At 37.5% G+C, this 15,036-nt stretch overlaps 1 protein-coding gene and 1 long non-coding RNA gene across 3 annotated transcripts in view; one reads left to right on the top strand and one right to left on the bottom strand.

The window, feature by feature from the left end:
• The window catches only part of LOC120246016 (glutamyl aminopeptidase), an 84,174-nt gene that overhangs the window by 13,393 nt on the left and 55,745 nt on the right, over positions 1 to 15,036 (top strand). For both annotated transcript variants that reach the window (XM_039253302.1, XM_039253301.1), the window contains exon 3: positions 1,499 to 1,630. In XM_039253302.1, the coding sequence (XP_039109233.1) occupies positions 1,499 to 1,630 (132 nt within the window). The remainder of the gene's footprint in view (positions 1 to 1,498; positions 1,631 to 15,036) is intronic.
• LOC120246018 overlaps positions 1 to 15,036 on the bottom strand; it is a 38,702-nt gene that overhangs the window by 15,017 nt on the left and 8,649 nt on the right. The window contains exons 2-4 of the long non-coding RNA XR_005531949.1: positions 9,429 to 9,559; positions 7,967 to 8,041; positions 546 to 628 (exon numbers count right to left, since the gene is read on the bottom strand). This is a non-coding gene — a long non-coding RNA (uncharacterized LOC120246018). The remainder of the gene's footprint in view (positions 1 to 545; positions 629 to 7,966; positions 8,042 to 9,428; positions 9,560 to 15,036) is intronic.

The raw sequence follows: 15,036 nt of genomic DNA, 5'->3' as shown, positions 1-15,036 counted from the left end.
ACTGGCATGAGACTTTTTCCTCCATTACTGCTCCTCAACCACAGAATAGGGTAACACAGCTAACTAAGGCTGGGGATTATTGTACCTTACACATAGAATAAATGCACATATATTGACACGTCAAAGGGTCAGGCTCATCCTTAGATATAATTGTCCTCTAACTAATACCAGAAAAAACCCTGCTTGAATTATACCTCCCATCTTTCTGATCCACTATCTGAAATGTCATCATTGAAATTCCTCCCCCTTAATGAAATATTCCTCAGAAAAGCAAGAACAAGGTAAAACCAACAAAAGCTTTATGAGGGTTCAAAAGTACATTGTTGTCAGCTATCCATGCCTCACAGTGTGAATCAGTTGATCAATTTGTTTTCTCCTGGTGTCAGGCAGCTGAGCAGTTGAGTTTTGACAGGAGAAGAAAGAGGAAACAACCAACTTAAAGTCTGGCACACGGGTCCAGAAGGCTGGGGCAGGGTAAAAGACCCTTTGAATGTTCAGTCTAGATGGGGGAAGGCAGGTGGGAGGAGAAAGGATGCAAACCTTACCTACTTCTGCTTCAGACCTCTCAGAGGGCCTCTTTATTTTGCAGAGTATATTCCTCACCGCTTACTACTTCCAGACAATCATACTGAAAGGAGGACATTCTAGGTGATTAGGAGATCAAAACTAATACCACTAGTTCTTACTGGTAATAGTTACTAGCGTAACTTTGCCAGCTTTCAGATACTTCTCTACGAGCACTTGCACTCACATGCTTGCTTGTCAGTGAGGCATCGATTCTAGCCCAACCTTCCTCACTTTGTCCCCTTTGAAAGCTTCCCACTGCAGTGAATTATTGTGTGTCTACAAAGCACATGGAAATATTTAAACAGTGGGTAGCATGAGGAGGGCAAGGATACGTGGATGAAGTATTGGGCCTGGTGACTGGTGAAGAGGAAGGTAAAGCTGGCATGGGCAGAAAACCAGACAGATGGAGTTAGTAGTGACATCAGTAATGAAATCCTTCTCTCTGTCCATGATAATCAAGGCAGTGACTTTAGTGACAATACCTTGGGTCTTTGATGTAGACACCAGAGATGGAAATGAGAACCCAGCATCCTGCTATTGCCCCCCCCGAACAAACATTTGCTTCCTGTGTGGGAGGCATTGGGCACTAGCCTATTCTTCCCTGATGGATCTGCTATCCCCTCAAATATTATTATTGGGATTGTATATTTAATGGAGAAAGACAAATGAATTCTTGCATCCTAGTCAAACTTGTACTTTCCCTGAGAAACCTCATACAGTGTATAGTTCAATCACTCTTTCACAGGACTAAAAATGAATGCTATTTCCATCAGGCTTTTTCAGTATCACCATTCAGGGGTAAAAAGAAGTTTTACCCCTAAGCTTTGACAAAGGACTCCTGACTAAAAATCCAGGTTTGGAGGAATCATTTGTTTGTCTTGTCTATGACTGATCTTTTGATAAATAAAAGATTATCTTTTGTTTTCAATAGAAAGAAGAGTCGGTGGACAATAAATGGAATAAAACAACTTTCAAGAAGTCTGTCCCTATGAGCACCTACCTGGTGTGCTTTGCTATACATCAATTTGACCATGTTGACAGAATATCAAAAAAGGGAGTACCTGTGAGTCCCATTATATTTTTTAAAATTTCCTACCTGGGCATTTGTGACTAATTTTCTATTTTTTAAATGTTTGTTTGCTTTTTCCCCACATAACACACTAGGGAAGCTCATTAGTCATCAGAGTCTGTGAGCTTGCTGATAGATGCACTGAAAAAGTAGAAAATCATAAGCTGAAAGGACACATGTGAAAAATAAACACAACAGACATAGGAATAAATAGTTTCGAATTCTTTTAAAGGGAAAATTCACTACAAATCTAAAATAGCTCCCAAGTATATCAGCACACGTATATTAAAATATTTGAGCATGCCCAATTTAGTGAGGCGGTTGAGTATATGTGTTTAGGTGGGGACCTGAATGGAGATCAGAGAGGGAGGAAGAAACCACAGGAAGAGGAATATTCTTCAAAGCTTGCGATGCCATTCCTATATGTAATTCAAAATGAGACAACAACAAAGTGCCAAAAAGCATATTTTTAAAGTGTAAGAGATAAGTAAGCTTTTAAAAGTTAAGATGAGTAATTCAATAATTTTCTTTTGAAAACACAAATACTTCTACCTAATTATTCTTCTCATTCTAGAGGCTTCCATTTTGCTCATGCCCTAAACACTTGCTAAATCCATCTTTCGGTTAATCCACCTCTGTGTGATATATTATAATCTTTGCAATATAACTTTATAAGGAAAAAATCATCACTCCTATTTTACAGATGAGAGAATTGAAACTTAGTATGTTTAAGTAATTTGCTCAAGATCACTCGACTAGCAAGTGGTGGATACTGTACACTGCTAAACCTTCTGAAATATGATATTCTGAAAATATCTTTACCTCTTCACCAATCACTAGAGAGAAAGGATGAATTCCTTTATTTCCTGTGAAACTATCTCCTAAGGAAATTTACCTTAATGTTCGTATAGTAGGAGTTGAGCATGGTTTCTAGCACGTTGCCTTTACTGTAACCAAATTGTAGCAAATGAGGGAATATCGTAACACCTTTTCAAAGGGGCTGTATATTATGATGACTTTTGTCATCCCTTACCACATGTGTTGCTTTGATGTGACCTTCAGTCATGGTAGAGAGCACTGCGGGGGGCTAATAGATAATATTGGGTGTAAAAAAAGGAAATGCTGCTGGAAAGAGGAAATTGTTTTTTCTTTTTTTTTCATTATTTTTTTAATGTTTATTTATCTCTGAGACAGAGAGAGACAGAGCACAAATGGAGAAGGGGCAGAGAGAGAGGGAGACATAGGATCCGAAGCAGGCTCCAGGCTCTGAGCTCTCAGCACAGAGCCTGATGCAGGGCTTGAGCCCACAAGCCGTGAGATCATGACTTGAGCCTAAATCAGGTGCTTAACCAACAGAGCCACCCAGGCGCCCCTGAAATTGCCTTTTCTATATTGTGCTGAATGTCCTTGCTGTCACTCCTTCCTGCTTAATATAGAGGTGAAAGCATTAGTCCAGCTTTTGCTTTTTCTTATAGACTCCTCGCAGTCAAAGAATTTGCATCTGCAGGTGCTTTCTTCATCACCTGCAATTCAGTTGCATGAATGTTTTTCATCATGTGCAGATGTTTTCTACACCATTTTTTTTTAACGTAATGATTGCGTTTGGGGCAAGGTTTTTATTTTGGGTGAAAATGCCAAGGCAAAGCAGAAAGCTTAAACAATTCACTAGTGCTGATGAAATTTTATAGAAAGAAAATGTAGGGGGCACTGGGATGGCTCAGTTAGTTAAGTGTCCGACTTTGGCTCATGTTGTGATCTCATGGTTTGTGGGTTCAAGCTCCACATCAGGCTTTCTACTGTCAGCACAGAGCCTGCTTCGGATCCTCTATCCCTCTCTCTCTGCCCCTCCTCCACTCACACACACACACACACACACACACACACTCTCTCTCTCTTTCTCTCTCTTTCTCTCTCTCTCTCTCTCTCCCTCCCTCAAAAATAAATAAGTGTTTTAAAAATAACTTAAAAAAAGAAAAAGAAAATGCAGCCAACTCATTAGCAACTGACCATGTACTTGGAGTTATTTCCTATAGTGGCAGTGAGTTTCCGTTTCCAGTGCACCTGGTCCTCTGACCAACGATATTTATTTTTAAGGTGCTGCTAGTGGGTGATGAGTCATCAGAGCTTATACCAGTTAGTTAGCAGAGCTCTAATGATGCATTTTGTATAAATGTTTTAGATGACATAATGGAAAATATAATTTGGCATAAGATCCCAATGTCCTTTGAGTGGTAAATATTTCTTCAATATCAGAGCTGATTGCATAATGTTCTTTTGTAAATTTGGTAGAGTTTTCACCATTTGGGTGGGAAATGAATATTGTCATAATATATTCCTTTCTGATCATCTATTTGGTAAAAGATAAACAGAAAGCTATAATCTCTTTGGACACTTCCTAGAGACTCTGGGTCAGGAGAATTCAGTGAAAGTGCAATGTGGAGCTAAACAAAGCAGGGGCCCTTCCCTCTACCCTGTCTACAGAGAAGGCATGCCATCAGATTTTTCCCTCCTGAAAAACCTGGTAATGCTGTTTTCTACAAAAGGTAAACAGAACCCTTACTAGAGAACTTGGCAAGACATCCAGTGTGAATGTCAGTTTATGGTAAATTCTGCCTCATTGGCATTTGAGAGGTTCCCTGCCTGGCTTTTCCTACCCACTCACTCTAAATTGAAATCTAACAGTTAACACTCAAGCACAAATGCCCCAATGTAATCTCCCATTCTAGAAAGAATTAAAGGGAAACTGACCTACTTAAATATACTTAAATGGAAATGCAAACCGGCCTCAGTACTATATTCTTAGAGCTGAACAGACAACTTACGATAAACAGGCATCTGAGGGAAACAAACAAGAAAAAAGAGAAAATCCAAGGCAAATAAACAGAAAAACACAGTTGGACCAATAGTAATAATTGGGGAAGCTACAGAGAATTCCAAAAATAGCCATAAAAAATTAAACTTTCAGATCTATACAATCTTTAATTACTACTTTCAGATTCAAGAAGATGTGATCACCATAAAATAGAAACAGAAAGCTATGAGAAAACAATCAGAAATCAGTAGTCCAATTTTAAAATAAAACATGATTTCCAAAGCATAATCTGGTTCTGACCCCCCAGGAACCCATTACTAATTACCAATAAGCTTCTGGCTTCAGTTCCCACCAACTGCTTTATATTTTTATCAAGTTCATTTATAAACAATATTTATATTGTTTAAAGTTCTAGTATGTCTTGTGGGTTTTCCATTTTTACATTGCATCTATCTTTTCAGTATGTGAGGGTACATCAAGTTTTTAATTTACTGTACCATCTTCACCCAAAGTCCCTATATTTCTATTTCAGTTTTTTAAAAAATGAAACTAGGTAGCTTTTGTGTAATACAACACTTTCAGTAGAAAGTTCGTGAATCCAAAGATACTTTGCTTCTGACAGTATTATTCTGGTACATTAATCACTTGCTATTCGTAGTCAGATTCTATTGTGCAATCAAGAATCAGTTGTACCCTGATTAAACTCTCTTGGGTACATTCACCATTCTGGCAATAATTCCTTTATATCAGTAAACATAGAATCCAGACATTATGCTTAAAATGTCCTTGTCTATCGTGAGAAAAAATTGAAATAGAGGATTCATCCCCCAAAAAATTTGTTAAGAAGAAAGCTGAGTTTGGAAGGTAGCTCAAAAGACTTTTAACTTTGTAGATTTCCTTTATTGAATATTATTTACATTACATTTTGATTCAGCCCTGAAAAAATAAAATTTAGCAATAATTGAGGCTAGCCACTGATGGAAAGACTTTTTACAACTCTCCTGAGGCCTTTTTCACTTTTAGTTGATTGTTTGTCTCAGGGTTTTAAAGTCAATAAAATCTTCAGGTATTTATCCAAAGAAAATGAAAATACTAACTTGAAAAGACAGATGCACCCCCTATGTTCATTGCTACATTATTTTAAAATTTTAATTAAATTAAATTATTATTTTATATTATATTTTATTTTATTATTATTTATTTATTTTAAATTTTATTTAAATCCAAGTTAATTAAGATATAGTGTAATAATGGTTTCAGGAGCAGAATTTAGTGATTCATCACTTACATATAACACCCCTTGCTCATCCCAACAAATGTCCTTAATGCCCATCACCAGTTTAGCCCACCCACCCCTAGCCACCTCCCCTTCAGCAACCCTCAGGTTGTTCTCTGTATTTAAGGGTCTCTTATGGTTTACCTCCTTCTCTGTTTGTATCTTATTTTTCCTTCCCTTTCTCTATGTTTATCTGTTTTCTTCCTTTTCTTTTTTTTTTAACGTTTTCTTTATTTCTGAGAGAGGGAGATAGCGTGAGAAGGGGAGGGTCAGAGAGAGAGGGAGACACAGAATCTGAAACAGGCTCCAGGCTCTGAGCTAGCTGTCGGCACAGAGTCTGATGATGGGACGCGGACCTATGAACCATGAGATCATGACCTGAGCCGAAGTCGGCCGCCCAACCAATTGAGCCACCCAGGTGCCCCTCATCTATTTTATTTCTTAAATTCCACATTTGAGTGAAATCAAATAGTATTTGTCTTTCTCTGACTTGTTTTGCTTAACATAATACATTCTAGTTCCATCTGCAAATGGCAAGATATCATTCTTCTTGATGGCTGAGTAATATTACACATCTTTATCCATTTCAGTTGATGGACCTTTGGGCTTTTTCCATAATTTGGCTATTATTGATAGGGCTTCTATAAGCATTGGGGTGCATGTAACCCTTCAAATCAGCCCATCTGTATCTTTTGGATAAATACCTCGTAGTACAATTGCTGGGTTATGGGGTAGCTCTATTCTGAATTTTTTGAGGAACCTCCATCCTTCTCCAGAGTGGCTGTACCAGTTTGCATTCTCACCAGCAGTGTAAAAGTGTTATCCTTTCTCTGCATCCTTGCCAACATCTACTGTTTCCTAAGTAGTTGACTTTAGCTATTCTGACAGTTGTGAGGTGGTATCTCATTGTTTTGATTTGTATTTCCCTAATGATGAGGGATGTTGAGCATTTTTTCATGTGTCTGTTGGCCATGTGGATGTCTTCTTTGGAAAAGTGTCTATTCATGTCTTCTGCCCATTTCTTCACTGGATTATTTTTTGGGGGTATAAAGTTTGATGAGTTCTTTATAGATTTTGGGTCCTAACCCTTTATCTGATAGGTCATTTGCAAATATCTTCTCCCATTTTGTAGGCTGCCTTTTAGTTTTGTTGTTTTCTTTGCTGTGCAGAAGCTTTTTATCTTGATGAAGTTCCAACAGTTCATTTTTGCTTTTGTTTCCCTTGCCTCCAAAGACATGTCTAGTAATAAGTTGCTGTGGCCAAGGTCAAAGAAGTTGTTACCTGTTTTCTCCTCCAGGATTTTGATGGTTTCCTGTATTATATTTAGGCCTTTCATCCATTTTGAGTTTATTTTTGTGTATGGTATAAGATAGTGGTCCAGTTTTAGTCTTCTGCATGTCACTGTCCAGTTTTCCCAGCACCATTTGCTGAAGAGACTGTCTTTTTCCATTGCATTGCAGCATTATTTTACAATAGCCAAGATATGTGAACAACTTAAGTGTCCATTGATGGATGATTGTATAAATACACACACACACACACACACACACACACACACACAGAAATATTCTTGAGTGTCTGACTTCAGCTCAAGTCATGATCTCATGGCTTGTGAGTTGGAATCCTGTGTCTGGCTCTGTGCTGACAGCTCAGAGCTTGGAGCCTGCTTCAGATTCTGTCTCCCTCTCTCTCTACCCCTCCCTGCTCGCACTCTGTTTCTCTCTGTCTCTCAAAAATAAGTAAACATTAAAAAAAGGAAAAAGGAAAATTACCTATATTACCATATATAAAATCATTCTAAGTTATTAGTTTTGTGATGGCATTTGAAGTACATTTGACCTATGACCTCAGTAACTTTGCCAGAATTTTTAGCTTTGTACTAGCCTTTCAGGAACCAAATTCAGGACAAATTAAATGGTAAGAGTGATCCTGTTCCTGAGAAACAGTAAGTTCTAATTAGGACTTGGATTTCTTTGGGGTTTGGACCTCTGTCTTTTGTATAGAGGGATGTGCAAAAAGGAGCAGTTACTTTGCTGGATATTATTTCAACTCTAGTCAAATTCTTCTTGGCTTTCATGATCAGAGGGAAAAAGTTGAGGGGGCCTACTCACTAAGAGAGGCTGGTAAAACCCATTTAATTAGATTTATACTATAACTATATTAGTTTGATTAACTCAGTAAAAGAGATTGTATTGTGCCTGCTTCCAAAATGTTACAGGATGATTCCTGAATAGAATTATACCTTTGAATGAATCCTTCCTATTGCCTATGTCTTCTTGCTTGTGACTTGGTCCATTGTTTGTCTGGATTAGAAAGACTGAAGGCAGAAAAATACGTGTAAGATGGATTTTTAAAAAAATAAACTTTATTTTTTAGAGCAGTTTGGTTTTATGCCATGGATTTTAATTTATGCATTTTCCTACATGGAAATAGTCTTCTTAGAAAGAAGTTGCATTGGTTTAACACTCATATATTTTTAAACTTCTTATTTTGAAATAATTTTGATTTACAGGTATTGCAATGACACAATAGAGTTCTCATATAATGTTCACCCAGCTTCCTCCAAAGTTAACGTCTGACAAAACCATTTATCATACATTCATCAAAACTAAGATATTAGTATTTGTGTAAAACTATTAATTCGGCTACAGACTTTATTTCAGTTTTGTCAGTTTTTCCACTAATGTGTTTTTTTCTGTTCCAGATCCAATATATGATACCACAGTGTATTTAGTCATGATGTCTCCTTCATTTTGTCTAATCTGTGACATTTTCTCAGTCTTTCCTTGTTTTTAATGATCTGGGTACTTTCGAAGAGTATTGGTCAGATATTTTGTACAACATCCCTCAATTTGAATTTATCTGAGGTTTTCTCATTATTAGAGAGGGGTTTTGGATTTGGAGGGGAAACACCTCAGAGAGAAGGTACCTTTCTCATTAGATCATATCAGGGGGCACATGCTATCAACACAACTTACTGCTGGTGATGCGAACTTTGATCATTTAGTTCAGGTGATATCTGCTAGGTTTCTCTAGTATAAATTACTATTTTTCTTTTACAAATTCTATCTGTTATAAGTGATCACTAAGTAGGGCCCATTCCCAAGAGGAAAGGGATTAAGCTTCACTTCCTGGAGGGAGGACTATCAAAAAAATTTATAGACATACGTTATAGCCACCTCAGCAATTAATAAGTAAATACAGGGGGAGATAATTAGAGGTTATGTACATATCCTATTTCTCCTTAAACCTTTGACCACTCATTGTCATATTCACCAGTGGATCTTGCCTGTAGCCATTCTCATTCTAATGACAATTTTCTACCTCAGAGCTATTTTTGACAAATTTTTATTATTTTAAAAAGACTTTTTTTTTTTTTTTTTTGCTGTGGCTTTGTAAAGTTTTCAGAATGAGTTTAATTTCAACAACATTTTTATGCGCTTTTTAAAAAGAATTCATTCCTTTACTGGAAGGGCTAATCTAAATTAATGGCTCTTAATCTTCCCCCAAAAGAATGTATTTAATCCAGGAAGCCATAGAAGATTGCTAATGATTCGCATTCTTTATTTAAATTTACAAAAAGCTAAGCATAATGGTAATTAAAAAATACAAAATTGAATGAGGTAAGTTAGACTTTTTTAATGTTTGGGTTTTTGTTTTCAAAGAATTCTGCACTAATAACCATCAGGCACCAAACAACTTACATTTTGACTCAAATGAAAAGCAAGCTGCCAACAAATTCTTCATGTAACCTAAGAGACAGTGCTGGGTTGCTTCTCAGACAGCACCTCACAGCAGCTGAGTTCTAAACTCAACATTCTGGACACATTTGAACCTGCAAAGCCGTAGCAGAAAAATAGTTCTTAGTCATCCAAACATTGAGACAACGTTTTGTGTATTTATAATAATTTATCCATGGGGAAGGGGCAAGCTAAAATTTAGGAAGAATGCCCCACATTCCTGGGATCAGACAGCCTCAAACTAAACTTAAAACACCCTGATGTATCATATTCCCTTCTGCCAAGCATTCCTCTACCACAACTCTGCCTACTGCTGGAAGAACATTTAGGAGAGCAGAGACTTATGCAACTAAACAAACTCATTGATGGCGTATAGAGTGGCACCAACTATGTACCTTCAGTAGGCATTTATGGAATTAAAAACAAACAGAATTATTTACCCTTTCTTACTCTGGCTACCTCTGCAATGATAATGAAAGAAAGGGTTTCTTCAATCAGGGTGTTTTATTAGCCTTTTTTGAGCCCCTACCACATGCCCAAAGAGTTTGCTAAGCCCTGAAGGGAATGAAATATGCTAAGATATCTATGCTTCAATTGAGATTATGAAATAAGTGGTCACCACTGTCCAGTGTCACCCAAGTGTGTTTTCAGGTAAAGATCTCACCCTCTGTGTGAGGTGTCCTGTAAGGGTCCTGGGCTCTGTAAAGGGATATACCTACATGGAACAGTTCAGATAAGACTCTATGAAACCTCTGGAGATGAACAGGTGTTAATTTAGCTGGATGATGGACAGTAGAAAGGCAGTCTCTTGTTAACAGTTCAAGTACATTTAATTTATACAACATAAATAATAGAAAAGGCATTATTAATTATGCTGGGACAAGACATGTAAACAGATAAGAAGCAAACTTACATGTTGGGGCAAACCTGGATGTATGGTCACCTTTTTCAATAGAAAACACTCAACAAAGACAATAAGGACTTGGACCCTAGGGCACAGCTGACCTGCAGTGCTGTCAGGTGGTGATCTTGCAGGCATTGGCTTTGCTTCTGACCAGGGTGGTGGTGAGAGTGGTGACTCATAGTTCATCCAAGCTGATGCCTCTCTGGTCACATGCTCTTCTAAGCTCAGTGCCTCCATCTCAGAGCCTAAGGCGTGCTTCCAGAGTCTTGCCCCATCAACCTCACTATCCCTCTCCTGGCACAAGTAACTCATGTAGTTTTTTGAGAGAAAGCTGTTTGGACCTTCCTCTGTTCTCATTCCAGTCTATTGTCACAGCATAAATTCTGTGGTTTGCTTTATTTCTTGGCCTTCTGCTTTTTTTTCTAAAAAGTCTGTCTTTCTTTCTTTCTTTCTTTCTTTCTTTCTTTCTTTCTTTCTTTCTTTCTTACTTTCTTTCTTCCTTCCTTCCTTCCTTCCTTCCTTCCTTCCTTCCTTCCTTCCTTCCTTCCTTCCTATTATCTATCTCTCTATCTCTCTCTATTTAGAGAGCATGATCAGGCAAGGGGCAGAGAGAGAGAATCCCAAGCAGGCTCTGTGCTGTCAGCGCAGAGCCTGATGCCAGGTTTGATCTCACAAACAGTGAAATAGTGACCTGAGCTAAAATCAAGAGTCAGATGCTTAACCTTAGCCACCTGAGCCACCCAGCAGTCCCTAAAAGCCTTTCTAACCAAACTTTTGCAAGTCATAAGGTTTTGGCTTTCAAATTTATCTTGTGGGCATGAAAAGCCCATTTTGGGAGTAAAAAATGCTTTACTTTCCCCCCACTTGTATTCTCTTAATGTTCCTAATGGTATTGTGGATATTGCTCATATATAAGGAAGTACGGACAAAGAAAATCACAGAGGTTAATAATTCAATATATTATCTGCAATGATACCAGTATTCTCAATGGGACGCATAAAACTGTTACGTGTCAAGTACTGCTTTACATACTAGCTTATTTTATGCTCACAATCACATGAGTTAAGTGCTGTTGTTTATGTCTATTTTGCAGCAAGGGAGAGTCAGGTTTCATTCTTAGGATACAGAAAGAGGCAGTATGATATAGTAAAGACCAAACTGGGCTGAATCCTAGTGTCAGTTTCACCCTCATCTTTATTGGTCTCATGTACACAATGAGAAAGTTTCTTTTTAAAACCCTTCAAACTGGAAAATCTGATGTAGAGATCTACAGTTCTCTGAAACCATGTGGCTAGTTGTATATTAACATTGACTTGTGAAGGTTATATGTTACAAATACTGCATATTTGAGTAACTACAACAGGATCGGGGGCAGAACCTTACAATTAAAGAATAATATTTCTGCAGCAGTGTTTTTGTGGTGAGAAAGATAAAGATTATAAAAAAAACTATTTGTTCAGGTCAGAGGAATCTGCAAAATTAGTTTGCTCTGAACACATAAAAAGCTTTATATTTTTGGAACTCTTTGGATTTTGTCATTGTGAAAACTGGAGAAGTGAAACTTGTCAGTGATCCAAAATGTTATATTTTATTATTGCTCATAGTGCCAGCTTTATAGAATTGATGCATAGAGGGATACACTGCATGGAAAGTGCTTCTCACATTACTTAGAAATTTTAAAGTACTCTGTGGGACTAATGATTAATCATAATTATGACAGATAAAGGAAATGACAGCAACCAATCAGGTTCCTAATTCTCATGGATGTAAATTCCTTCTCTCAAATTCCTGGAGGAACTTGAATAAAAGGGACAATATTAAGAACTCCAAAAGCCTTCTTTACAGGTGGTTCCCATATGATAAGAGAAAAGTAACAACAAAAACAATAAAGCAGGTGTGTTACCCCTTCCAAAAGAATAATCAGCTGAATATATGCATTGGAAAGCACAGACTTTAAATCTGACACCAGCTCCATAGCTTCAGTGCTTTGAGATACAACTCATGGTATCCAACAGTGGTATATCCAAGTCATTTAATTTACCTAGGGAGCTTGTTACCTCTAAAAACTAAATACATGCATACAAATTAGGTTCTTAAAGCCTTACAAACTTTGTGTTTATACATAAGATTATAAAGCTTGTATATAAACTTGATATTTGACTTTTAATAGAGTCCTTGACTAATAAAACATATATGACTCTTTTAGAAGCCAAAAAGAAAGACTATACATGAATCAATTCTTCCTCATTCCAAACTGTTTCAATATTGCCAGTTATGTGCTTGAAAAAGTCAAATTATCTCAGTAAAGCAAACACATAAAGTAGGAAGATGGCAATTATTACAAGTGACGACAATTCAGGGGTAATTTCCTGAACTTTGTCATGAACAGAAGTACTGAGGCTTAGCTGATGGTGGAGGAATTCTAGCCACCTTTACTAAAGCCCACAGAAAGGAGTGGGAGATCAAATGGACCATAAGCTGAAGAGGTCAGAGAGCAGGAAAGACTCAGCAGAGGACAAGTGAAGGCAGCAGCAGAGGGAAGAATGCTTAAATCACCAAATCTGAACTTAACAGATGACCTCCTATGAAATGGATGCCACATGAAAGATTTTGAAGCTTCAAATAACACACAATGTTGGCAGTTGGTAGAGTCTTCTAGAATATGTTTATTCTATATAGCAGTTAGGGCACACTTGTAGATAAACTTTGGTTGGTTATGTTACACAAGATTAATGTCTGAATCTATATATTCTGTGATCGCTTAGCTCAGTTGATCAGAGCAATGGTCCTAAAATATGATCAATGACTCTTCAAAATAAGAGTCATGGATCCCATGTGATCTTCAGACTGGTTAGACTATAACTACAGAACACACCTCTGTGGGCTTGAGTTTCTTAGAAACAAAAAAGGAAAGGACTGCTTTCATTTTGATTGAATTTACATTAATATCAGTCTGCCAACAGAGTGAGAAAAACCAGAATATGTTGTCTTCCAAGCATTGTGCTTAAAGGGAGTCAATCAATTAGCATGGGAAAGAAGATCTGGTAGAAAAAGCAGAGTCTTTCTCCCCCCCCCCCCATTTTCCACCTGGGATTCCCACTATTATCTCTCCTTCCTCTTAACTCACAACGTTGAGTCTAGGGACTCAGTGTTATTACTTCTTCCTTTTTCTCCCTCTTTCTCAACCCTCTTTCATTGTTCAAACATTATGGATGCCACAAAAGCAGTGTGTAGATAACAGTGGAGGAAGTCAGGATGGAACTACCTTCCTGAAGTTTTTTAATGAGAATAGATGTGAATATTTCTGTGTACAATGCGGCTATCCTATCTAGTCATGATGGTTTTGATTTCATAGGGGGCAATTACCTTTGTTCTGTATAGTGGCCACCAACTGGATCCTTAGTTTCACTTAACTTCTTGGAAAATGCATGTCATTGTTTAAGTAGAAAAAGAGAACAGTGAGAAAATGTATCACCTCTCCTGGCAACTGAAACAACAAAAACAAACCTCAAAGGATGTTGGGATGATAGTTGAATGACTAGTGTTGCCTTTAGAGATGCAGATGAACACATCCTTACTTTTGCAAATAAAGCAAGGATGTCAATGACCCAGTGGATATGGGAACAGTGAGCCAGCACTAGTAATTTCAGGGATGCTCTTTTAGCACTTGTCCTTTATTTACTTCTTAAAAAATGCTTATTTATTTTGAGAGAGCATGCATGCACATGAGCAGGGGAGGGGTGGAGAGGGGGGGGGAGAGAAAATCCCAAGCAGGCTCTGAGTCATCAGCACAGAGCTTGATGCTGGACTCAATCCCACTAACCGTATGGTCATGACCTAAGCCAAAATCAAGAGTTGAATACTTTACTGACCAAGCTACCCAGGCACTTCAGTACTTGTCCATTAAATTATTGGATCTTCCCACTGATTTTCACATCTAAGGAAAAATGGCTCAAGATGTGTGCCTAAAAGAATACCAAAACCAGCAATGCTTTTGGACTTATTATTCCTTATTAGGGAAGAAAGTAGGCATAATTTCTCTCTTTTCCTTTTTTAAAATTATGAGTCACCTGTTCCAGTTAGGTAGATGGGGTTGGATTTACCAAATGGCTGCATATTTTGCTTCACTTGAGGGATTTGAATCAGGTCGTAAGTCCAGCAAGTACACTTCACTTGAATTCCTCACAGTTATTTTTAAAAGACTTCTTTAGAGCAGTCTTAAGTTTACAATTAAATTGAAGGGCACTTATGAAGATTTTACATGTACATCCTGTCCCCACATATGTGTAGCCTCCCCCATTATAACCATTGCTCCTCCAAATAGTAATTTCTTTCTTTTTTTATTTTTATGAAAGATGAACCTACATTGACACATCATAATATCCAAAATCCATAGTTTACCTTAGGTTTCATTCTTGGCATTGTACATTCTATGGATTTGGACAAATGTATAATGTTATTTTTGTATCGTTATTATATCATACAGATTACTTTCACTGCCCTAAAAATCCTCTGTGGTCCCCTCATTCAGATTTCCTTCTTCCTCCACCTCCCAACCCTAGCAACTACGGATCTCTTTAATGTCTCCATAGTTTTGACTCTTCCAAAATTAATATCATTGGAGTGATACAGTATGAGGCCTTTTCAGACTGGCTTCTTTCAGTTAGG

This window comes from Hyaena hyaena, unplaced genomic scaffold, assembly GCF_003009895.1.
Source record: "Hyaena hyaena isolate Hyena2069 unplaced genomic scaffold, ASM300989v1 scaffold_444, whole genome shotgun sequence".
Lineage (NCBI taxonomy): Eukaryota > Metazoa > Chordata > Mammalia > Carnivora > Hyaenidae > Hyaena > Hyaena hyaena.
The sequence above is the reverse complement of the archived record's forward strand: the minus strand, read 5'-3'. Positions and strand labels throughout refer to the sequence as shown.